Raw genomic sequence first — 25972 nt, 5'->3', positions numbered from 1 at the left:
TTCGGCTCCTTAGCGAATGTCCTGTCTCCTCAGCCAAAACCTGTCCTATCAGCGAGCTTACCATAGGTGGGCTTGCTGGCAAAGTTAGCTAACATAGACAGGCCAATCCGTCCGGCATTTCGGCAACAGTACGAACATTCTTTCTGCTAATCTTTGGCTGGAGTCGGTAGACCAAGCAGATTCAATAAATATACGCTTCTCTTTCCCTTATGTCTACATTGAGTCCATGATCGCAGTGAAACTAAATCATTATTATTGTTATATTATTATTATTAAGAAAAAAAGACGCTTCTACTCCACTTGCTCTGGCGCTTCTGCCTGTAGCCACGCCTAGTGGTGATGTCACAGTGTACGGACACGCCCCGGAGTAAACGCCTACATCACTGCAGAGGGGGCGAGAAGTTAAACTGCTGGTGCTCCGTGCAAACAAGATTTAAAGCTGGCGTGAAGTTTTACGAGGTCGTATTTTCTGCTCTTTAGTCTCGTCTTTTTGTCTTATTGTTTTTAATTTATTAGCTTGTTATTGAGCACAACATTCCATTCACTGTTGTCGCAAATGTGAATTCTTGTCATCGTGTAAACTCAACCCAGACTAATACAGCTGCTAGTCTTTGTTGTTTTAGCACAACTCTACACACACAGTGGTTACGCTCTCTGACTGAGATTGGACGTGACAAAGCAGTTTGACATTTCCAGCAACCAGACGCTCTCCCCCATGGGTGTTTTGGCTGAACGGAGTTGTGTGTGCGTGTGTGTGTGTGTGTGTGTGTGTGTGTGTGTGTGTGTGTGTGTGTGTGTGTGTGTGTGTGTGTGTGTGTGTGTGAGGGAAGGAGGGGGAGATAGAGGCAAACTGACAGAGAACAGAAAGTGGATGCTTGTGCGTATGAATTGGTTTTCTCAAGGTCCTGACTTTGCCCATATTCCCTGTCAGCTTTTGGGAATCAAACAGATACAGCCAGCCCATCCAGCTCCAACACAAAATCATATTTTTAATCTTTCAGTTTATTTATTTTTTCCAAATGGCTAAAGATGTGCCTTCATGTCGCTCCAAAGGCAAAATGCCCTAATTCGCCTAATGCAGCTGATGGCACTGGCACTCCATATATGGCCTCAAGATAAATTTAACAGCATAAAACGTGGGACAATATATATCCTCACCCCCCCCCCCCCCCCCCCCCCCCCGTTGTGTGTGATGTTTCTGAAATCCTTTCACACGTGTTTGATGGGTTCTTTATTATTTGTGTTGCTGGTTAATTTCTAAAACATGACCCAGTACATTCTGCTAAAATACAGCATGTACTCAGCTCTCATTTGCTTGAATGCAACAGAGTGTACGTGATAGAAATGCTGTATGCAAATAGTGTTGTAGATAAATCATTTCAAGTGTGTATTGGTATTTGGGAAAACAGTAGCACGCTGAAAAAAAAAAAAAAGAAATAAGCACTGCCCTGTTCGTCAAGCGTTCAGACTTCTTGTCTGGGTTCTTGAGGGTTTTTTATCACCCAATTTATGCCCCGTCAATTTAAACAGTGCAGCAAATCCTCACTCTCTGAAGGCTGGCTGGTCAGTGCGATGTCAACTGCAATCTCACAGAAGAGGAGAGACAGCTGTGCTCATGAGAGGTGTCCCGATATGATCCGCTGACAATAGGCGTATTGTCATCTGGAGGAAAGGGGGGGGGGGGGGGGGGGGGGGGGGGGGTGCATATATATAAAAAATATATAAATATGTAAATATGTAAATATAAATATATATATATATATAAATATGTAAATATATATATATATTCATATATAAATATATATATATATATATATATATATTAGTGCTGGGAAAGTTAACGCGTTAATTTCGCGTTAACGCATCCATTAATTAACGCCGACAATTATTTTATCGCCGTTAACGCATTTTTTTTATTTATTATAATTTTTTTTATTTTTTTATTTTTTATTTTTTATTGAAAGACAAGAGACAATACATAGACATAACAACAAGAGGATGACAAGAACAGTGGAATAAAAGCCAGCAAACATCCTATAGTGCACCTATATGCTGAAATTCACGGTAAACGCATTCAAACGGCACAGATCGGGAGCGAGCGAAGGACTTTGAAAGTTAGCGGAAAGATTAACGTGAGACAACATCCGGTTTCTTCAGACGAACATCCGGTTTTCAGAATAAGATGCCAACAAAGTATGAATTATATTCACATTAAGTATAAAACATGCTACCTGCATCTCGTGAACCAAATGTTATTGCCCTTTTGTTCATATAGCAGTACTTTTAAAAATAAAAGTGCGCAATACACTACTTTTGAATTCATTATTGAACTTTGCCATAACAATGCAATTAATCTCGATTAATCGCAAAAAATCCATGCGATTAATCGCGATTAAATATTTTAATCGTTGCCCAGCACTAATATATTTATATATGGATAATACCTGGAGCATGTCCAGTGGCCGCAACTGTAACACCACCAGGCAGACCAAATGGCTGCTTCCTCCTGCTCCGTCTGTTCACTCAGACTGCCAAGGAGGAGGACAAATGCTCTTTCCTACCGGTACATGAGACGAGTGTGGCGCACGTGCACGTGGCTGGCAGGATATAGAACAGCGTTCACACAGGAATTGTCGCCGACTGTTCGGGGCAGTGTCCTGGCACCGTCTCCCGCGAGAGAATTCTCTCTCCCGTTTACCGAGATCAAGAGGAAACTGAGAGGGATTAGGGACCGCTTTACTTGATTTCATCTCTTCAGTCTCCTCGCTGGTGTTTTGTTGACGACGAATAAACAAGTGAATCTGTTGAGGCTCTTTTCTTTTCTCACCGTGCGGTATAGAAGTGGCAAACAGGAAAGATGCAGAACAGGTCTTTTGTCTATTATCAAACGGGTGAGCAGCACAGCCAATCTGTGACTAAGTTTGTTAACGAGTTATTTGAATCTAAAACTTTTGGGCTAAAGGAGTGTGGGTGTGTAAAATCTTGCTGGGTCGGGGATCTGGCGCAGTGGGAGCCCCTTGGCTTATTACAGGCCTGAAAGGAGCAGGCTGACTCATGTCTCTGGCTGGGAAAAACAGCTCTTAATAAAACATGATGGTCCGCATGTCTGCGCCCTCCAACTCTTAATAATATCTGCCGCGCTCCGCCACCTCTGCGTCCGTTTACTGTCTGGCTTACCCCTTATGGAGTTTTTGCTTTATTCCTTTTCAGCATATCTCGCTATAAGTGTGCATCCGGCTGATTGTGGTTCAGACCAAATGAACAATCTGATACAGTCGTCGTGTTGTGATCTGAGAGCGTTGATCTCACAGGGCTGGTCACATCTCTTGCAGGTCATTTTGTTTCCCATTATACATGTATATCTATCCCACTATGCCCCTATATACATTCGCCATCTATAACAATATTCTCAATGTTCTCCTCTGCCGTTTTTTCTTCCTCTCCAGACAATTTCCCTTTTCTACATGTCTCCCACACAGAGACAATCTGACCTTTACCGTGGCATGGGAAAAGGAGGGCTCCAGAGGATCAGTAACCTTCTGGCTTGGGAGGGGAGAGGTCAAAAAGCTGCAAAAAGCATGCAATCCAATTCTTCTGGTTTACTAGAAGTAGGTAGCATTCATCGTCATTGCATGCCCTTCCTTTGTGGTCATTTAAAAGCCGTTCTTAATCCCTCACATACAGACATCCCTTAGTTCCTTGAACTTTAAGTAGGGTTAGTCTACGCTGCATTTGAAAATACTTTTATTAATCTGTATAGTGTGCAAGTTATTTTTTTTGCTTAAAGCAGCCAAAGCTCCAATCTGCAGTGTAATTATGGTATGGTGGAGCACTAGAGGCTAATTAGAAGACCAGGTCTGCAGGGAAAGAAGCATGACGCTTCATTAGCCTCCGCCGGACTACACTGCTACTGCGAGAGCACAATGGAGAGGCTCAGGGAAACACTAAACAGCCTTAGAAATAACGTCTGCATTGTGAACAGATACAGAGCAATGGGATGCAAACACTGTGTCATGGGATGGATACGGCATGAAGTAACTATACTATATAAACAGTGGACTGGCGCCTAATTGGTGTGATGCAATGACAGGCTTCCTGTGGACAGTTCAAATGTGAATAGATAACCGTTTAATTGTCGAGTATTTTGACTGAAATATTAAAAATTAAAAAAAGCAGAGCAAAAGTCAGAGGAGTGGCTTGTCTCAAACGGAGAATAATCAACCTACCTTAACTAAGCCTGAGCCTTACTTGATATTAACTTCAGGGCTAACCCCCCTCACTCTAATCAGCAGGTGGCTGGCTCGGGTCTTGAGGAGTTGTAGCATTTATTCACTGATAAATAAACTGTACACACACTGCACTGCTAAGTTCACAGCTTTAACGTTACTGCTAACTTCATACTCAGCGTCACACCGGACACTCGCTAACGTTACGCCGGGCTTGCAATACACTGGTGGAATCCCGGACAGATATGCCAGCAGACACACAGCGGACAACCTCACAGCTTAACTAATTGATGCAGTGCAGACTTACTGGCAATGCATGCAACATTGTGGCTTTCTGCCAAATGGGTGAACTGGGGACTAAGTTGTCAGTTTTGCAAACACACTGCAGGTGGCGATAAATGATGGATTTAACATGTTTGTGCATCAGTTATCGTTGCAGCTGGGCGACTCGTTAGGCACTTCAACCTGGGAATCTGGGCTTTAACGCAATAGTTCAACGTTTTGGGATGTTGGTTTATTTCCTCCCTCCCAATCCTTTTTAAGGTCCAGACTAGACATCGACTTATACGATTCAAGATTGTACATAGACTTCGTTACAAAAAAGAAATCAAGGCTATGCTAACGTATCCTCCCTTGAGTGATGAGTGCAAACTGAACACAGGTGCACTTGCTTATGAGCTGTGGCTCTGCCTCAAGCTCCGCTCCCTCTGGTCTCTCATATGTGACAATATATAAAAGCCAATACGTGGTTCACCTGTAAACTCTGTCATAGATAATCACATCGCTCAGGTCATCACACTCTGCCTCACTTTAGCTTGGAGCTCGGAAAATCCAACTCATATGGAAGGCCTTCCGATAAGGAAAATCTCTCCCGGAAAATCTGGAAACCACTTTTCGACAAATGGTCGACTACCCAGCAGAAGAACTGACATGTGACCTACTCATGGTGTAACCACATTCACATATTTTTGGGATCACAGTTTTCTGTTTTCTGTTTGTTTCTTCTATTTGCCAAAAGATATTTATGATTATTGTATATTCTGTTGGCTGCACGTTCTACTATCATATGGTAATGGTGTTTTGTTTTTTGCTATTGGCAGCAGTTACAAGATTAGTAGCTACTGGTAGATCTCATGAGCACCAACTGCCATTATTACTGCAAATACTGTAGATAGCAGAAACTGAAGCTTCTCAAACCAAAAAGTTCAGTCCAAAAATGTAGAGGAATTGAGCTCAAAAACATCACAGAATGACAATTAAAACTGCTGAAGATTATCACGTTCATAAAACACATTGAACAGTCCAGAGTGGGAGATTAAGGCTCTGGGTTTTGAGGGCTATTTTGGTTTGTCGCCCCTTCAGGAGGGGAAGCTGCCGTTTCGTCTCCAAAAAGAACAGGTGGTTAATCAATTACATGTTATCTCCAACTGCTGCAGCCCGTCGGACCCAGACAGACCAGACTGACACCCAGGTGCACAAATGGACAGACGTCGACGGGCAGATTGACAGGCCGACAGTCAAGAGACGCGGCGGCCTGACTCCAACACATGTAAGACGGTCCGGCAGGTGTGTAGGTGGGGGCAGCGGGCCCACAAAACGGCACGACACTCACAGGGCCGCATGTCTGTAGATAGCGCCCACCCGCCAGCCCTTGAAACATTTGACGGCCAATTACTCTGGAGCCAGGCAGAGCAGGAACTCACACCCCACTTGCTCGGCACTCGCAGATGGCCCCGCAGGCTGGATCCACGCTGCCTGTCTCCACTCTAACCCGTCTACTCAGCTATAGCACTGCTCCCTTCTGATGTGGGTCAAACAGCAATGAAATAAGGGTGTTTGGTGAGGCTTCAGAGGAAGAGAGAGTGGGGGGATATCCAAGATTTGTTGAAAATCATAAGAAAGTGATATGACGTACCCTCCCTCCTCCGTTAATTAAAACATCGAAGAACAGAAATAAATACTGTGTACTATACTTAAACAAGTACAGAGAGAAACAGGTGCACACTGCCCTCCACAACATATACTAATGCTCATGTACCTATTCAGTGATCAACTGGCAAACTCATGGTCTCATTGGGAAGCCAATGAGGAAGTCCCTTAAACCTGCATTCTTTCTACTTGCAAAAAGAAGTCTGATTGTATAGATGTCTATGAGAAAATGGCCCTACTTCTCAGAGTTTATGGACTAAATCGTTACTTTCAAGTCTTCAATACAGCATGTTGTACATTTAGTAAATGATGGTCCATTTAGAGTCAAATAGACCATAAAGCAGGGTATGCATTAGGGCGGGTCTACCTTGTGATTGACAGGTCGCTACCACGGTGTCGTCCGCCCACTTTTAAGCTGTCCACTTTGCCGTCAATATCAACCATCTCTGCTTGTATCTCCCTCAGCAACACGTTCGTTACGCTGCAGCCCTGTCTTCTCTGTGAAGAGGTCTTGGGGTTTGGTTTGAACAGCTGGGTTCGATCTTGTGGTTTCCCCCGACACCGTCAGAAAAATCAAAACACTTTCAGAGTGCTTTGATGGCTTGAGATTCCACGAAATGCTGTCATTGCATGACTGGCATCTGAACACAACGGATTGACTTCTGAAGTCAAGCACGGCACGCTGCATGTCAAAGTCACCCTCTCAGTACTATTCAGCTTTCACACTACTTGATTATTATTTGCCTCGCGCTTGACACTTGTAATGCTCGAGTAGGCAGCAATTGAAATAACAACAAAAGTACTTTAATGTCACACTTTTTTGCCAAAATCTGGATTTAAGAGTCCAACATTCTTCGTCTGTAAACTTGAAAGGTGGCTGTTGAATGGTTGCTTGAATATTTGTATGGATTCCAATCATTTTCAATGACGAAAAAACATTCACGGAAACTGTTTGCTGCACAATCTGGTACTCTGCTGCCCATCTGCCTGTTCATTCTGTTCACAATACTCACATTTTTACCAAAGTACTTCAAAATATATCACAATACAACATACTACTTGTATCTGTAGATCATGCATAGAGCGGCTCCTGCTTGCAGGGAAACCTGGCAACAAACATAAGAACATAATAACGAATCAAACACTATGAAAGTTTTTTAATTCTTGGAATTCATTGTAATTGACATGAGTGCAACTTTCAACTGAGCACAGCAAACATTTAAGCCTTTAGACCAGGGGTCTCAAACTCAAGGCCCACTGACCGAATCCGGCCCGCCACGTCATTTTATGTGGCCCGCGAATCCGCCAGCAAAAAAAAATAAAGTTATAAAATATATATTTTTTTTTTTTTAATTTAAAGTTAGACTTGATAACAAACATATCCACATAGTCGAAATTATGAGATAGAAAGTCGAAGTTATGAGATAGAAAGTCGAATATGAGATACTTAAACACACAGTCACAGAAGCAGCTCTTTGGCTGGTTACTGTACATTTGACATGAAATGTATTGTGAGTACATTGAAGACTACTTTAAACGTGGCTTTACAACAGATGAAATACTTCACGTGGGATTGTGCAAACACACCCTTGAAAGGATTTTAAGCGTTGAAAAAGTTATTGTAATAACTTGTGTTTGATATTTGTCTTTGTTATTTTCTTTAATAGTTTGATCTTTGATAGAGTAATGTGGGTTTCTTAACCCTAAATTAAAAGGATTTAAGTTATAATAACATAAATGTGCTTAAATATATTTTTACATTTATATACCTGCATGTACAATATTTTTACACTTGAATAAACAATAATCAAATGCAGAGAGTTATTTAACAATATGTTACGAGTAGTTACATTTACAACCGGCCCTTTGTGGGCAACCATAATGCTGATGTGGCCCGGAGTGAAAATGAGTTTGAGACCCCTGGTCTAGAGTCTAGACTACTTAATGCTGAGACTAAATAAAGTCTACCACTTTAAATCTGCAGGAAAATATCCACTTGCAATGGATGGAAAGAGTTGGGTTTAAAAGATGGGTTACACTTGTAGAGAAGCACTGCATGGATGATAACAGGCAGAGTTTAGAACTGCAAATCACAACATCCATCATATAATCAAGGCATTATGGGTATTCCTGATGATTAAACATCAATATAACCTCTATTAATGTTGATATGGATTCTGTGGTGGACAATGAAGAATAGCAGTAGGATTAACAATTTAGTTGATTATCTACATAATTAATGCATCAGGAGAAAAAAAAAAAAGATCAGTGAAATAATGAGGAAATAAATCTTCCTTATAGGTTTCTGGCATCACTGGCAGAGCTATTGCTGTGAAAGTCTTCACGCAGCTGTGGTAACATGATGTCTAGGTGCTTGACTACAAGGTCTGCTAGAGCCACGCTGAATGAAGGCTGCGACTGTGGCTAAGTGGATAGCAGGGCCGTCCTTCAATCAGAGGATCGGCGGTTCGATCCCCGGCTCCACTAGTCGCATGACAATGTGTCCTTGAGCAAGACACTTAACCCCAAAATTGCTCCCGTAGCTGTGCCTACGGTGTAGAAATGTGATAGAATCTGAATTGTAAGTTGCTTTGGATAAAAGAGTCTGCTAAATGACTGTAATGTAATCTAACACTGAGAAACCACTCTGACCCTTTTCTTTCTCCATTTACACGGCCCTAATGACTCCGTCTGTCAATCTGTTAACCCTGTCATTTGACCGTTAGAAGCGGTCTTCTTCTTGTTGGCACGAGAAGACAGTAATAGCTACTTTGGTTTGAGCGAATGAGGCAGATGAAGCAGCCTTTGGGTGTTCCCTGTAACAGAGCACAGGGCTCAGAGGGAAGTCAGCCGTGTTTATCCCTCCGGTTGTCTAGATCTTCCCTCCAACTGATGCTGAGGCTCTGGGGTACGTGCTGCTTTAATGGGAATACTGCATATTTCACGTCCTTCCTTTTCCCGTGCTTTTCCCTTCTTCTTTACTCCCCTTTTCTCTGTTCCTATACGTGCCCTCGTCCACGCTCTGTTTGTGTGTGCGCCTCCTTCATGCTCACCTCTGGAACAGCGTTTTCACCACGAGGGGTTCGTTGACAGCTCTCCTCTCCCTCTCATAGCCCGTACAGGCTGTCGGCACTATCTCACAGCGAGGACCCAGCCTTTTTACACCTTACCGCTATCAACAGTGGGCCAGCTGCGAGGAACGCCCGCTGCTTTCGGCTTATCTTTAAAGCCCAACCATTTGGATCACACCGACCACCAGGCGACGAAGGCGTCATTTAAAAACGCATCTGTCGCCAGACCAACGTCATTAGCTCTACACATCAAACACGAGCCTCCCCTCGTTCAAAATCCCATCATTTGGCCGTTTGACACGGCCATTGAAGGCACAGACAAACGTGGAAAACAATGAGGTGATACCGCACACCACTGTGGCACTTGTTAAATGGATGAGGTCTACTGATTCTCCATCAATACCAAGCAATACAAACATCAAGAGAGACGTTTAAATAATAGAAGGTTCAGCACACACAAAGTCAGATTTTATTGTTCAGGTAAGTTTAAAATCATGTATGTTCAGGCGTGACCTTTAACATAAGCTGAATTATGCACATGTGAAACACTTTACACCAGCAGCAGCAGCAGCATATTAATTATGTGTGGGTTTACCTGGAGGCAGGCGGGCGCTCGGCCATGAGGTTTGTTGACGTCCACAGCTACGAGCTGCCACCCCCCAGCAGCGTCTTCATGGAACATCTGTGGCACAAGGACAGCACATGAGGGACTGAAACACACACACACACACACACACACACACACACAAAAAAAAACCTGCACACCATTCAAGGGACTGGCCAGAACTCATACGTACACATCCACCCTTGGGCTACATCTTCATAAAACATCTGTGGCCACAAAAAAAAGGCTGAAGGCATCATACAAAAGCAGCATGACAGAGCTGCTAAATACAGTATGTGGGCCTAAGGACCGATCGCCAGAAATAAAAACAAACAAGTGTCACAGCAGAGACACATCAGACTCACAAGACAGGCTGGTTCACTCACGAATATCATTCTCCTTGAAGACGAAGACAACATCTTAGCAATAAGCACGATCGTGACAACTGGATCCAAAATGCCATGTCATTCATCTCATACTCTGTTAACTTGGCAGATGAGTATCAGTTAGTTGCCTAACTTTGCCGTAAGGACTGAATCTTCTCAACCATGTAACACAATGAGAACAGTCTACACCGCTGTGCGAGGTGCTCAGTGAGAGTGGTGCCATGAGCTGAATGCTAACGTCGGCACACTAACACTCAAAATTGACAGTGACAACATTGAACTACATACTTATCATCTTCACCATCTTAGTTTAGCATGTTAGCATGCTAGCATTTGCAACTGGCACAAAATGATTAGGTATGGGATTTTGTCATAAACTAAGGCATTGGTTGAATTTCATCCATTCCATCAAACAGCTGTTGAAACGTTTCATTCAAAGTAACATGTCAACCTCATGGTGGGATTCTCCAAACCATTAGGATTCATCATCTGGGGACAATGAATGTCTGTACAAAATTGTGTGCCAAACCGTACAAAAGATGTTGAGATATTTAACGGGAGAAACAAGAAAAAAAAAGTTTGACCTGCCGTTGCCACTAGATGAAAAGTCAGAGGACTATCCGAGTCATTAATATTCATCCTCTGGGGTTCACGAACGTCTGTACAAAATTGTGTGCCAATCTGTACAGTAGATGTTGAGATATTTTACCAGAAGAGTAAAAACTTTGACCTGCCCTAAAGGAAAAGTCAGGGGATATGAGGTCAGTAGGATCCATCCTTTGAGGACAATGAATGTCTGTACAAAATGGCAATCCATCCAATATTTGTTAAGATATTTCAGTCTGGACCAAAGTGGAGGACCGACCAACCTGACAGACCCACATATCACTAGCATGGCTAAAACCAACTAATCTAAAAAAGCAACATTACTGTTGAAATCCATATAATCCAGATTTTACTGAATAGTCCAATACCGATGCTATATTCTGTGAATAGGTTGTTAGAAGCCACAGAGCAGAACTTTTTTGCATGAATGTCCTTTTAAATTGAATTGACAAACTGGCGAGAACGACATCCATAAAACTGAGAACCAAGTCAAATTTGAAGGTTGTTGAAGTTTAAAAAAACAAACAAATTCTTCAGTCATTCGGCCCCATTCGTCAATCTACTCTTTAATTACATTCTGTACCCCCCCCCCCCCCCCCCCTGCGTTTCAGCGACGTCTTAAAGCTGTCCCATCGGCTTCATGATTTATCACAGCCTGGCAAGACTGTGGTGCCCCAATCTATAGCTTTTATCATCTTGCATTTAGTTCAACATGGCAAAGAGAATACATTCTACAAGCTCGATGCTAAACACACAGGGTTGGTATAATTCAACTTCAGTTAAGCCAAATTAGACTTCAATGTAATTCAACTTCAAGTTCAGCCCTTAATTACAACTCCACTCATTTAAATATGGGACAAAAAAACAGATCCTATGGAACAAAAGTGGATTCATCCATTGTTATTTCATCAACAAATTACAGCCTAATCTCTATTGAAAGACTCAATAACCTGGCAAAATCAAGGAATGGGGATTGTGGCATGGGTTGTGTCTCCCAGGGCCACCAGCCTTCCTCTCTCAGGAGCATGAGGAAGGCAGCTTATTGTTTCAGACTCTGTGATTGACAGTTAAGTGTTACGCCACAGCTAATTAGTTGTCCCCCCTCTAAGATGAAGATTGGGGCATGACGATGTGATAACAATTAATTTGGATAATGGAAAGAAAGGCTAATTGTTTTCAAGGTCGTGGCGGTATAAACACGCCGGTGGCACCAGCCTGTTTGCCATCATGATGGAAAGAACAGAGGTTCTCGTGTCATGACTTTCCGAGATGTATCATTTTTAATAAAGAACAGTACTGAAAACAGTTCACTGCTTGACAGGCCAACTTCATTATAATGAAATAAACATTGTCACATGTTTAAAAGGGGATTTGGATTCTTAACTAATCCAATCCAAATGTATAATTTCAGATGTGCTTTAGTGAAAGTGAACTATAGCTTCTCTTTTCAATCAAAATATCTGCTAAATACAAATGCATATCCATGCATCTATCCACAATATTCATTATTTATTGTTGCATTTTAATTGGCTGCTGCTATATATACACAACACCTTATGTAGTGTTCTATATTTTCTGTGAATTTTTCTAAAACAGGTAACATCTCTGATTTTCTGCCTCTTCATCGTCAGTTTTCACTTGTAATGTAATCATAAAACAAACCTTTAACAGATCATTTCTCCCACTCCCTTGATTTTCCCTGCTTCAAACCCTAACCCCCAACCCTGTAGGTCAACCCATATCAGCCTACTGTAAGCTTGGAGGACGCAATCAAATGCCTGTTGCTTCAAGAAAGAAATGAGCATTAATCAAAGCCCCGATCATACCGGAGAGAAGATTTTAAAGACAGCTAAATGTTTTAACTTCTGAACTGAACACTGTCTGGACTGAATGATGGGAGAAATATATACGGGCATATATAGAATTAAACCCCCAAAAACTGTCAAACATATTTTATCATCATTACTTTTCCCTCACCCAAATCCCTTCTTTATGACCTTGAATGTATTTTCAGGCCATAACGACTGTCAGTATTCCCTATTCTCTCTCTCTAGTGTATATCCATCTATGGCCTGATCTCATGACAAGTCATTTACTTTTCAACATTCCTATCTGACCAAATACAATGTTGTAAAAAGTAGTTGCTTCTTCAAAATAAATCTGATGAATCTCTTTGAAGACATATGTCTTTCATAGTATTTGCCAAAGTTGCTCATGTAAACTCTGGGGTTGTCACTCGCTTAGTGGTTCATGTTGATTTATTAACAGTCTAACATTTGCAATCTTATCTATCTTGTTTTATCAAATTATTTGGAAGTGGCTTTTTGTGCCTTAATTAAATAGCAATAGAGGAGAGATGACAGGAAATGAGGGAGAAAGATGCAAAAAAGATATCCAGCCGGATCGAAGCCAGGTATATTGCGGTTCATGGTCTTAAAAAGGACGCAGATAAACTAATGCAAAGTCTTTTTGAAGTAACTAAATCGCCACTGCTACAAAAGTGAATCGTATAAGGCCGCATGAGGCTGGGCAAAATAAGGCTAAGCCAGGTAGCACAGGTGTCCACAGCCATATCCTCTAGTATGTTCTGTTCTTCTTCCAGTTTGACATGCCCAGCATACCTCCAAAGGGTCGTGTCTAGGAAGCATCCTGATCAGATGCCCCAGACTACCTGAGAGGGTTCCTTTTAATGACAAGGAGAAGCGATTCTTCTCCAAGCTCTTTCAGGAGAACCAACCTCCCTACCAAGGCCCTCGGGGAGACACCAGACGTCCTGTGATACAAACCATTTCCAGCCACTTGCCTTATTGATCACATGAATTTAGTCAACCTCCCAAACCTCTTGCCCTTTGGAACATACACTGACTGGTAAATCAAGAGCTTACCCTTCAGGCTCAGCTCGCTCTTTACCGTGACAGCTTGGTACTGTTGGCGATGCACTAATCTGCTTGTCGGTCTTTTGCCCTTGGTTTTTCATATCTTACCCTTACTTGAGAACAAAACCCTGTGACTGTAACTCCTTCACTCATGTAAGTAACTTGCTTCCAGCCAAAGGAGGGCAATCCACCATTTACAGACAGAATACCACGGGCCTCAGACTTGGAGGTGTCAACTCTAAATCACAACTATTTCAAACTAAGCAGATGGTAATGGTCTGATGAAGCCAGCGGAATTTACAGATGCAAGCCTGTAGTCGCCAAAGCAGACACTCTCTACCCGCTAGCATCAAAACAGACATGTGTAGCACCCTTCGGCTTCCAATTCCAACGGAAGTGGAGGCATTTATTGATGACCGTGCACTCTCGTAACCCTGAAGAAAGCCATTCCTGTCAAAATGCGTTCGGGCTCATTCCTTTGATTCTTGAATTCATGCAACTTTGATGAGCTGAACTCTGATGAATGGACAGTTTCTTTTTTTGTTTTTTATTCGCACTCTGTCCCAAGATGACCAGCTTTAAAGAAAGCCGGAGTTGAAGGAAATGTTTAGAATCAGGTCAGATTAAGGAGCCACATAAAGTCGAGTGTGAACGTTGTACCTGTGTTGTAGCCGTGGAGGTGGTACTGCTCCTTGACCCCCACATCTGCTGAAATTGCACTCTTATCTCGGCAAATGTCTCGATGATGACTGCAATGAACACGTTCTGTGAAGGGGAGACAGAGAGGGAGTGAAACAGAGACGGTGAGAGAGGTAGGGGCGATTCAAAATAAAATGGCAAAGGGCAGGTCAGTCTCCCGACTTCCTTTAACTATCTGTGACGGGATATTCCTTCTCTCATTAGCCAGAGAACATTCCACTAACAAGGGGAAATGGTTGGGTCTGCAGGTGAAAGATTAGGTTATGTCAATTAACCGAAACCTTTCGGTGTTCAGCTCTCCCATGCTTCCGCGCCATGGGAGCCGAAAGCATTATGAAAAGTGCAGTGTAGAGAGAGACTGGCTCTAACCTTGACAAGCCATGCCAAGAAGAAAATGAGAGTTATGAAGTAGAAGTACGAGCGCCAGCGTGGGAAACTGTCGATGGCTCTGTACATGAGGAACACCCAACCCTCCTGTGACGCCGCCTCATACACGGTAAAGATGCTCGTACCTAAAAACAAAGACAGACAGAGGAGGTGGAGAGGTGTACAGTCAGATGAAAAGCAGAGATTGTTATTGAAATAAGTGTCAGTGTCGGCCTTTCGTTTAACGCGGTGATGTCTGTGAGCTTCGCTCCAATTATCATGGCTCCCCTCAAACTAAGCCTTTCAAAAAAGACAACACCTTGAGTTTCTATATAATGAAAGTAGGCTCTGACAGCCCGTGAAAAACACAGCATCCTCCCTTCTTTATAATGACAAGACTTTAAATTCCAACTCAGACAGACACAGGCTCATTAATCCGATGAGATTATCTTTAACGCACGTCAGCAACTAATCTGGTCAGATGTAGTTTATTAACCTAAATTCTGTGAGTTTCTTTTGTCTCTGTCGAAATGTGTTTTTACAACGATCGGCGAGTTAAAGTGACTGTTTCTGTCAATGCAGTCTGGTAGCTTTGAGGAGAGCATATAACTTCTGTTTCTTTTCAAGTCAACTCGACGAATTATGGCTTTACTTCGACCAAACCAGAGTTGGTGATAGTTGGAACGGTGTAAAGACTAACAAAGACGGCTTTTGATTCGTTTTATTTAGTTTGAATGTTTCCATGATCAGCGAGGTAAAATGACTGGATATCTATCTGGTGGCTTTGAGTAGAGCTTCAGTTTTGAATAATTATAATAACTGTCCAAATCCCTGTTGGTTATATATTATATATTCACTTCAACATACGTCACAGCATCGTGAGAAGTAGGGCATCCAACCGGGAATCAAATTTCCATCACTGACAATAAATACTGATTGTAACCTTTCCCTCAAAAGACAAAAGCCAGATGTTAGTGGTTGTTATTGGGGTGTTTGTCCAGTGGGAAAGGGGCTTTAGTGTATCTTTATGAACTATTTATTCCCTCTGCATGGGTGTGATAAAAATAGTACATCTTTATCCTCAATAAACTCTTTTAGGAGGTGAGAACCATTCCTAAAAATAGGATCGCACATAATAATAAAGTCAGGGTTTTTATACAAGGCACTTAAGCGTCACAGTAAAAGCTACATTAATATTCATGAAGTGTGTCGATAGACCAGAAGGTTTAGGCTGTAAATTGCACTGAATGCTTCACGTTCCAGTCTGTAATGTCTGAATCAAGGTGAGGTTTATTGTGAAGCTCTCCCTCTCCTTCACGGCTATCTACAGATTAGGGGCGCTGCACTGTGCACCGACACTGGAACTGAGCGCCGTTCAGCTGATAAGAATGCAGGACGCTGCCGTATGGCACTGCTTCACACCGGTAGCTGGTATGTGCAGCACTTTAGTTCTCGCTTTCTCACACTGGGTCATTCTGCCACAGAATATACGATACCTTTTAATTGGGACAAAAACAGTGAAAACAAAAGCTTTTATTTATGTGAATTACTTCACGGACGTTTAGTCCTTATCAGACAGTGTTTGAATGCATTAAACGTGTTAAGTGTGCAGCTCATACCTAGTTCATTGAAGCCACTATAGCCGAGCTCCTGTCGGCTGAGGCCCAGCTCCTCCAGGTCCATGCATTTGAAGCCATGAGGGCACTGGTAGCCCTCCCCATCAGGGGAACAATGGGTGTCTGGGATGGCCAAGCTGTTCCATGTCACATTACTGACAAAAAGGTTAAAAAAACAAAACAAACTGTTATTAAAGAGAAGTGTGCAATGTGTGGTAAATGGAATCAGTATCATGAAAAGAGAAGGTACAAGTATCAATTGTCATTCTAAGATTTGACAGCTATAATGTGCTCTGTAATGAAACCAGGGAGTTTATAAGTCAAATATTTATGCTTTCTGACACTGGGCAGCACATTTTGCTCCAGAATGCCTTGGTAGTCTTGAGATTTCATTGTACCCTGCACTGATTCAAGACACCCTGTGCCAGATGCTGTAAAGCAGCCCCAGAACATAACAGAGCCTCCTCCATGTTTCACAGTAGGTAGGTGCTTCATTTTTGCGTGTGTGAGCTGATGTGACTTGCCAAAAAGCTCCAGTTTTGAAACTGGAATTTGCAAAAATGCATATTGACAAGCCACAAAGCTTCTGGGAGAATGTCCTTTGGACAGATGAGACAAAACTGGAGCTTTTTGGCTCATCAGCTCTATGTTCACAGATGCAAAAATTAAGCATACAAAAAAAGAACACTGTACCGACTGTGAAACATGGAGGAGGCTCGGTTATGTTCTGGGGCTGCTTTGCAGCATCTGGCACAGGGTGTCTTGAATCAGCGCAGGGTACAATGAAATCTCAAGACTACCAAGGCATTCTGGAGCGAAATGTGCTGCCCAGTGTCAGAAAGCTTGGTCTTAGTTGCAGGTCATGGGTCCTCCAACAGGATAATGACCCAAAACACAGCTAAAAACACCCAAGAATGAATAAGAGCAAACCATTGGACTATTCTGAAGTGGCCTTCTATGAGCCCTGATGTAAATCCTACTGAACATCTGTGGAAGGAGCTGAAACATGCAGTCTGGAGAAGGCAGCCTTCAAACCTGAGACAGCTGGAGCAGTTTGCTCACAAGGACTGGGCCAAAAGACCTGCTGACAGGTGCAGAAGTCTCATTGAGTTACAGAAATCGCTTGATTGCAGTGATTGCCTCAAATTGTTGTGTAACAAAATATTTTGCTAAGGGTACCATCATTTTTATCCAGGCCATTTTCATTAGTTTGTTTCTTTAAATGATTCTGTTGAACCACAATTCAAAAGCAATGTCTGATTTGTATTAGTTCATTTTCAGTACATTTTTATTCATTGTTACTTTTGTCAGTTTCAAGTTATTTCAGTGACCATTGTGGGTTTTTCTTTCTTTAACGGAAGGGTACCAACAATTTTGTCCACGCGTGTTCATACACAGATGATTACTGCCTGCCTGCACACACACACACACACACACACACACACACACACACAGGTGTTGTTCCCGGAGCTGCTTGATTACTCTAATGAAAATGAATGCCTTCAAATTGGCTGCCCAGACATTCGTCCAAATTGTTTATTAGGGTTACAGGATCAGAAGGGATAATATATTGCGCTATCACAAAGGGCAATCAGAGGCTGGGTGATGAATCCGATAGAGCTTATTACGCCGGGGGCGGAATAATACCACTGTATCTTATCAAATGAATCACGTTTCTTGGGGACAAAGAGGAGATAAATGAAGCCTCGGATGAGAGACCAAATGTCCAGCAGTAACGCAATATTAATAATTCGGTGAGTCAAATGAAAAACAAACCGTCTTTGTGATAAAAGATTATTCAGGTTTGGTTTTTGATCAAACCAAAATTAATTTGTAATGCTTTGCATAATTGGAAAATGTGAGGTCCTGTCAACAAGCTCTTGTTGACACATAATCCACTGTATCAGTGGGTTTAGCATGGGATATGCTAATAATACATTTTCTCCCATACAATTTAAAAACAGTGTAGTGTTTTTTTATGTCACATTATTTAATTTCTTTCCCTCTGAAATGTTAATTTTACATAAATTGTTTCAAAATATCAAATCAAGAATAAAACACACAAACCACAATTGCCCCGTTCTGTAGATCCAACTCACACTGAACAAACCTGTGCATGTCATTCATTCCATGGAGTTAAATAGCGACGAGGTCGATTGCAAAAATCCTGACATCGACAAAAGAGGACCCCACTTTGTTCACAAATCCAAAACCCTTTCATCTAACATCCATATCAGAAAATGTCCCCCCTGATGCTTTTCCCCCCAATTCCCATCAAATCCCCTGTGTTTGAAAAGCTAGGGAGCTTTGACTTTGTGCCAAGGGCGTATGGCAGATAGAGATTAGACACATCAGTCCTTGTGTGACATATTTCTAAAATATCCCAATAGGAGCATATGTATGTGAGGGATTTAGGGAAAGGAGCACAGCAGCAAACAAATTTCATGTGCAGCTGCCACGCCACACTTTTGGAATAATATTACAAAGGGACGTCAGCTATAAATGTGACAATGTCTTCTGCTATCTTTCCTGATACTGATGGTCGATGCATGCCGTGTCCCTATAGGGCGCACAAGATATATGACGGGAGGTAGATGGGTAGCCGTTAAGCAGGACAATGAAGGAATTTATTAATCATCACAATGAGTGTGAACTCTCTCTGCAGCCTGGGGCTTTAATCATGGTCACTTCCCCCGTCTTTTGTCTCCGCAGGGAGTCCTGTTCTCTGTTTCATATCATCATCCTCAACCCAATGGTTGAAATCAGATCCTTCAAAAATTATAGTTTTGCACAGCGATCTGCACAAACCATCACAACTCCCCCATACTACATCTCCCCTGGTGCCGACTGGCCATTTCTCTTTAATTAGAGTTTTCTAAAGACAATTAAAGATTAGGGCAATTCAATTAAAGTGCATTGAATATTTCAATAGAATAATTGAACTTTCTTTTCCTATTTTGCCCCCAAATAAAGGCTATATTATTCTTAAGAAACATGACTTTATTTCGCCATCTGCCCACAAGTTGTTGTGCTTCCCGCTGCAATAATGTGCTGAACACCGATGTTTAAAGTAAACAAGGTATTCCAGTAATGAGCTCTTGCCTATGTACCCTCTAAATTACTAGAATGAATAACACTATTGGGTATGGAAAGAAGGTGCTGCTCCACTTAAGGAGAGCCAATTTAATGTGTAAAGGCTACTGCTTAGAAGGTCACACCAAACTAATTACCAAAGACCAGATGCAGTCAGGATCTGAGACTCGGCTCAGTAGATACCTACCTACTGTACTGACTGATCAGTTGACCCATCTTTGCTTTGCTGTAATTCATTCGAGCGGATGTCACAATGTGGGCTGAAAAGAGGACACAGACTCTGTATAACTGAGCTTTCACACTAAATGGACTACCATGGCATGTGCAGGGGAAGGCTATTTGTCTCAAAGAAAGACACTGTGTTGTTGCACCACACCGACGTTAGGTTTGACGTTAGATATTCCCCATCAAGTCTTGTCTAATATTATAAAAATGTGCAATATTCATTCTCATAACAGGGTTATATTTAAAGAGGACTAAGTTACCAAAGGTCTGTCTCTGTTAGAACCTTTGATTTACGTCCCATCTCTGGCTGGAATCATAATTGCAATGAACAGCACACCCGTACAGATAGTCTTCACGATGCGCGTTTGGTTATAAAAGCTGCTTCAGAATGGAATTGATTTTAATTGTCACATCCCAGGAATTGCAATTCTCTGCGTGTTAAAAAAATACAGGTGTTAACGTGGGCAATGGCACCGATAGGCCGAAAGAAGCACATGACTGAACACCTTCTATTCAAGCTGACGCAAAGAAACGGCTATGGGATAAGAAGAAGGCAAGCAAAGAAATGGAGAGAGAAGAGCCAGAAAGTATGTATAATATGCTGCAAAAATAACTTTAATATGAAATCTGGCAGCTGGGTGTAGTGCATTAAATGCAAAAGTAGCTTCAGGTCGTTTAATGCAGCATCCAGATTGTGCAGACCCCTGCAGTGTTTCACACAGGCAGACTGTAAAACAAGCTACCACCTCTGCAAAGCAGAAATCACAATATTAACTTGCGAGCACAAAGCCCACAGGAAGAACTCATCAACACTGATCAGGGGGGCCTACAGTACATATTTAGGGGTTTTTCAGTAGCTGTATTCATAGGCTATTTATGTTACGATCAAATATGCTTGCCGGCAAATTATCTAAAATCGGCTTTTACAGCCCGTAACGCACGGATTAAATGTCTGGCTGGATGTCAGGCTCATGTATGTTCCAACGGTGTTTCGCTTGGATGTTTTTGCACTTAGTGTTGAGCCTCCTCCATAAACTGTAATAAGGAAAAGACACTCTGTGTACAGTATCTTCTAGCTTCTTAAAACAACTTCACTAACCATTATTGCTTCAGTAAAACGTTTTCAGTAAAAAGAAATGAAATGCATCGCCTCCATTAAAGCCGGGAAAGACGGCCTCCATCAAGGTATTTAAAGGTGCTCATTAAAGGATGACAGTTTAGCACTTAAAACAAGTAATAAGAGTGTCAACGAACAACAAAAAGGCATCCAAAGTGAAACTTCGTTCTTACCCTTTCTGCGTGTCATTAGTGACGCAGTGATGGTTGAACGTTCCGAACATTTGAACGCCCAGGATTCCGTACAGGAGGAGAAAAAACAGCAGGAAGATGGAGACGCTCCAGATCTGTTCCCCGGATCGCCTGCAGAAGCAGAGGAGCGGAAAAAAAAAGTTGAGCGAACCATCCACTAATCGTGATGGCCGTAGTGAGGAGGAATGCTCATGACAGTGTTTCTACTTCAGTATGTTGGTGATGCGGGAGCGAGGGAGCTCGAAGCGGAAGTAGATCCGGAAGGCCCGAATCATAATGAGCGCTCGGGGGATCCGCAACATTCCCCACGGAGACATCTGATCCACCAGCTCCGCTATTTCAAACACCTGACACAAAGAGGATTGGATCGTTAAGAAGTACAAAACCAAGCAACTACAACGCTGTCCAAGCATTTTGAGGGCTGAAATTAAAAAAAATGGCAACATAATAAAAAATATGTTGCAATATACCTGCAGCACCAGGGACACCCAGATGAAAAGCACCATGAATCCATCAAACATACACCAGCGATCTTTCACATAGGAGTTGTCCCCCTGTGCAGAGAGAAACAGAGGCATCAACACGAGGCCAAAAAACAAGAGAGGAACAGCAAGAGAAGAAAAGGAGCAAGAAATATGAATCAACATTGTGAGCATCTTCATTATCCAAGGCCATAGATTCCACGAAAATGTGGTGCATTCTAACAATTACAAGACAGCCTGAGACGTTTTAAGCATTTAAAACTGCTAGGATTCATAGCGCTGACAATGGTTCCAATATCAAGTGCCATTCTGTCTTTGTGTCTGACCGCAATTTTTAAAACAGCCTTGTTTTCGACCTGAAAAGACAAAAGAATGATCAGGCCCCTGAAGTGTGAACAAACTGAAATGTCATGGGGCAAAAATGGGCATACTTAATTACCACAGACAGAGAGAGAGAGAGAGAAAGAGAGAGAGAGAGAGAGAGAGAGAGAGAGAGAGAGAGAGAGAGAGAGAGAGAGAGAGAGAGAGAGAGAAGCTCTTAGGGGGTCAGTCTTCCACAGGAAGAAAGGCTGTAAATAGGAGGGTGTGTGCTCCACAGATAAGACCATGTTTGATTATACACTGACAAGAACAAGAGCATGCAATTACTTTACCATGTTGTGAGGATCATTCTTTTTATATATTTTGTGCAGGCACTTTTATTAACTAGCTACAAAGTAGTACTTTCAATGTTGAATATATACATATATACTATATATACTATATATATATATATATATACGAAATGTTCCAGTTGTCATGCAGTTTCCCTGCACAGGTGTCCTCCGGTGCCTCTCTGCTTATTATCCTTGATTTGCCAATTAAGCTGTCTACACATTTTATGGCAGTAATTACGGGCCTTTCATCTGCCAGCTGTCCGTTCCTGGATGCTTCGAAAGAACATAATCTGTCTACCTCAGATTCTTCTTTAATCATGTCGATTCATCTGAACGTACAGGTCGATGCAACCAGTGAGGTTGCCTTTCTAAAGCCTGACTGAAATCTGACGCAACACAAAAGGGCTGATGGACCAGCATGCAGTCGGCCAGGTGTCAAGTGGCTGTTACCTAATTCCACTTACCGTATTTTCCGCACTATAAGGCGCACTTAAAAGCCTTTAATTTTCTCAAAAAACGACAGTGCGCCTTGTAATCCGGAGCGCCTTATATATGGATCAATTGGTTAATTGGTTGATCCATACTGGTTGTACACGGCGCTCTGTCAAAATGTTTCAGTACGACTGGTAAACTACAAAGCCGCACCGCGGTAAACACCGGTACTGTGCTTACTCCTAGTCCAACACCACTTGTGTGTATAAAGACCCCAAAATGGCACCTTTCAAGAGACACGCTTACGACGCTATTCTATTCTATGCGCCTTATAATCTGGTGCGCCCTATATATAAAAACAGTTCTAAAATAGGCCATTCATTGAAGGTGGGCCTTATAATCCGGTGAGCTTTATAGTGCGGAAAATACGGTATATTTAGCAAAAACTGGCGAAGCGGTTATGTCAAAAATGAAACGGTGTACTTCAGTGTTCCCATGTTGTTTGACTGGACCGGTAACGGGAAGGTTGCCTCCACTGTGTTCTGGTTATATGCACATAAACGAATCAGTCCAATACTCCAATACTCTGGACAGAATGGAAAACAATAAATAAAATAAAAAAAATAATAAAAAACAACAACTAAATATTCTAATAAAATTCTTCCAATAACCTAGAAGGACTTCATGTGTCACAGCGTAGCTTCCAAAATGCAATGAAACTGCATTTTCCCTCTTTAGTTCAATGCATTTCCTGTTTCCTTTGTTGGCATTTTATAGTCTAAAAACCGTATAATCTTGTTAACTTGATTTCGTTAACGTGCGTCCCGTGACCGCACGACTCTCTCGACAGCTACCTTGATGATCCCTCGGATGTGCATCTTGGCGATCATCTCGGCGGTGTAGAGGAACATGAGCAGCGTGTCCAGCGTGAAGGTCACGTACTGCAACGGAGGGTAGTGCTCGAATGTCTTCGGGGTGTTCATGCACACGGAGATGACACTGATGATGGCGCAGGCCCGCAGCAGAGTGTGCACCCACTGCAGGAGACAAAAAGAAGGCAAAGGCCGCCATAATAGTTCTTTCACATTCTACGCTGTCCAGCTGACTTCAAAATAACGGAAACGTGTGGCTTGAAGAGGACGGAGATAGTTTTGTGGCAAACTCACTGGTTTGTTGATCCAGAAGATGTCGGCGCTGTCTGCGAGGGTCTCGTCCGGCCCAAAGTCGGTCATGGGCTGGGCCTCGACCCGTGAGCTCTGTTTCCTTTTCAGCATGCTGGGGCTCGCTGTGCTATACAGAGAGTGGATCTGACAGAGAGAGGGAGGCGGGGAGACCACGCGGTGAACAAAGCTCAACGCGGAACAGGAGAAACACTCTGGCTGCATCCAAGTCTGGGCATTGGGGTGATCCACTGATTGTAACTCCAATCATGTGGAACATAAATCTAAATAAATAGGTTTTAGGTGTACTTAACGCAGCAAAGAGGCCCTTGGCCTGTCATATATGGCCATATTAACAGCAACTGACTTTAGAAAAATACCAGTGCACTTCTTAACATATGTCTGACTGGACAAAATCTACTGTGGGTTATCCAATATTCATAGTATTAACGTATTAAATAAGCTGTGTATCAATCGTGGCCTTGGGATGTAATCACTGCCAGACATATTCAGCAAAAATAAAGTACCCTGACTTGAATGGCCAGAACAGAAAAACCAAACATGTGTTGCATTGTTGAATGGCCACCGTGATACACAACGTAGCACACATGGAACACAGGACGAGTGTATTCACATTGGAACAGCTCCAGTCACTTACCACTCGGGGGGAAAAGAGGCGCCCAGTAGATTAAGCTGTGCCAACGTCGTTTTTTTTTTTTACCCGTGCATACCGTGTTTGTGTGTGTGCATGTGTGTATGCAGAAAAAAGAAACGTGTACAGGCCGTTTCAACATAAGAACACAAGAAGAAATGACTCTGAATGGAGACAAAGCGCACATACCAAAGGGAAAAGTAAAGCTGAAATTGCTCCAGCACTGCACATAACATGCGATCAGGCATACCCTGTAAATAACACACAACAGTTAGTCAACATCATGGCTCATATGGTGTACAGTACACTACCCACATCTACAGTATGCTCAGAGGAGACAGGAATGCCCACCACGTCTGACATCAAGGCATATATGCGACACACTCAGTGAGTGAGTGAGTGAGTGACTGAGGTGTTGTGGATAGAAGAGAGATGGCGGGGTGGAGGAGGACCAGGGGGGGGGGGGACTCACTGTGAGGCTCCTCATTGGTGCGTTCATCCCCAGGCCAACAGAAGGGGTGGAGAAACCAACCAGAGAGACAGACTAGAGATGCAAAAAGGAGAATGTCCTACAGGCCTGGAGGTCCTGCGGCAGCAGACAGTGAACGGTAGCAGTCATAAGAGCAGTAAAGAGGGGTGAGAGAGCATATTCACAAGTGCTGCGAGGTGCAGCTTCAGCAACACACAGCTATGCAGTTAATGCGGTGCAACCCAACTTACATAAACACTTATTTTCTCTATGAAGCCATGCGGATAGTTTTGCTTATTTTTGACAATGTTGAGGTATCTATATCTGGTATCTCTGGTGCCACCCTCAATACAACGTCTGTGGGGCTCCCAGCACAATTTAAAACCTCTCTTTCTAGAAACAACAGCCCTTTTTACTCTGGATATGTTTTCATAGGAACTATTTCTTTGGCAGAGTAGTGTCAATGAAAACGGCAAAAAAGAGAAGTTTCATACCCAGAGTATCAGAGACCCAAGATCATCTCCGTTCACCTTCATCATAAGGGGCGTGAATCTTTCAGGATTTCACGATTCAATTCAAAATGGACTCTCGATTCAGAACGATTCCTGCTTCAAAATCGATTCTCAACTCAGGACACCAGGGTTGTAATTGCAGAATCTACTGCAGTCGCTGTGTGCAATATCCCAAAAAGAAATGTAAACACACAAAGGCAAAGTGTAACATTTATTCATGCTAAACTTGCACAAATAAACACTTTTTACAAAAAGGTTTTTCAGTGACTTCAAGAACATAAAAACAATAACAAATGTATGCTGTCACATTAATACAACTGGTAGGCTTTCGTTTCTCATAAACTTGGCAATTACAAAAATGAATTGGACATAAATGAACACTGTAAAATTGGTATTTTGTGTGATTTTTTCAACAAATCGACACGCTATATGTCCTAACTGGCCACCTGTGACGCAGCACTGCGACGCCCTGTTTCTACTTATTCCTGTCGCTCGCTTTGAAAGCGCCGCAGCGGACAAGGAGCAGCTGATTGGTGAAGTTGAAGTTACCAATATGACGTATATGACGTACGGTGGCAGCTGGCTGGAGGTATCGCCTGAAACT

The 25972-nt window shown here is 42.5% G+C and overlaps 1 protein-coding gene across 1 annotated transcript in view; it reads right to left on the bottom strand.

Annotated features, from left to right (window-relative positions):
- Positions 1 to 24618, bottom strand: part of nalcn (sodium leak channel, non-selective) — a 75270-nt gene extending 50652 nt beyond the window's left edge. The window contains exons 1-10 of the mRNA XM_076081857.1: positions 24577 to 24618; positions 23742 to 23882; positions 23430 to 23612; positions 21476 to 21559; positions 21213 to 21352; positions 20988 to 21116; positions 16383 to 16534; positions 14767 to 14909; positions 14359 to 14463; positions 9822 to 9908 (exon numbers count right to left, since the gene is read on the bottom strand). Coding sequence (XP_075937972.1) covers positions 9822 to 9908; positions 14359 to 14463; positions 14767 to 14909; positions 16383 to 16534; positions 20988 to 21116; positions 21213 to 21352; positions 21476 to 21559; positions 23430 to 23612; positions 23742 to 23882; positions 24577 to 24618 — 1206 coding nt within the window. The remainder of the gene's footprint in view (positions 1 to 9821; positions 9909 to 14358; positions 14464 to 14766; positions 14910 to 16382; positions 16535 to 20987; positions 21117 to 21212; positions 21353 to 21475; positions 21560 to 23429; positions 23613 to 23741; positions 23883 to 24576) is intronic.
- Positions 24619 to 25972: the final 1354 nt, after the last annotated feature.

The sequence above is a fragment of the Anarhichas minor genome, unplaced genomic scaffold (assembly GCF_050575085.1).
Source record: "Anarhichas minor isolate MPS153535 unplaced genomic scaffold, ASM5057508v1 ptg000087l, whole genome shotgun sequence".
NCBI lineage: Eukaryota > Metazoa > Chordata > Actinopteri > Perciformes > Anarhichadidae > Anarhichas > Anarhichas minor.
Note: the sequence above shows the minus strand (reverse complement) of the source record. Positions and strands in the feature narration are given on the sequence as shown.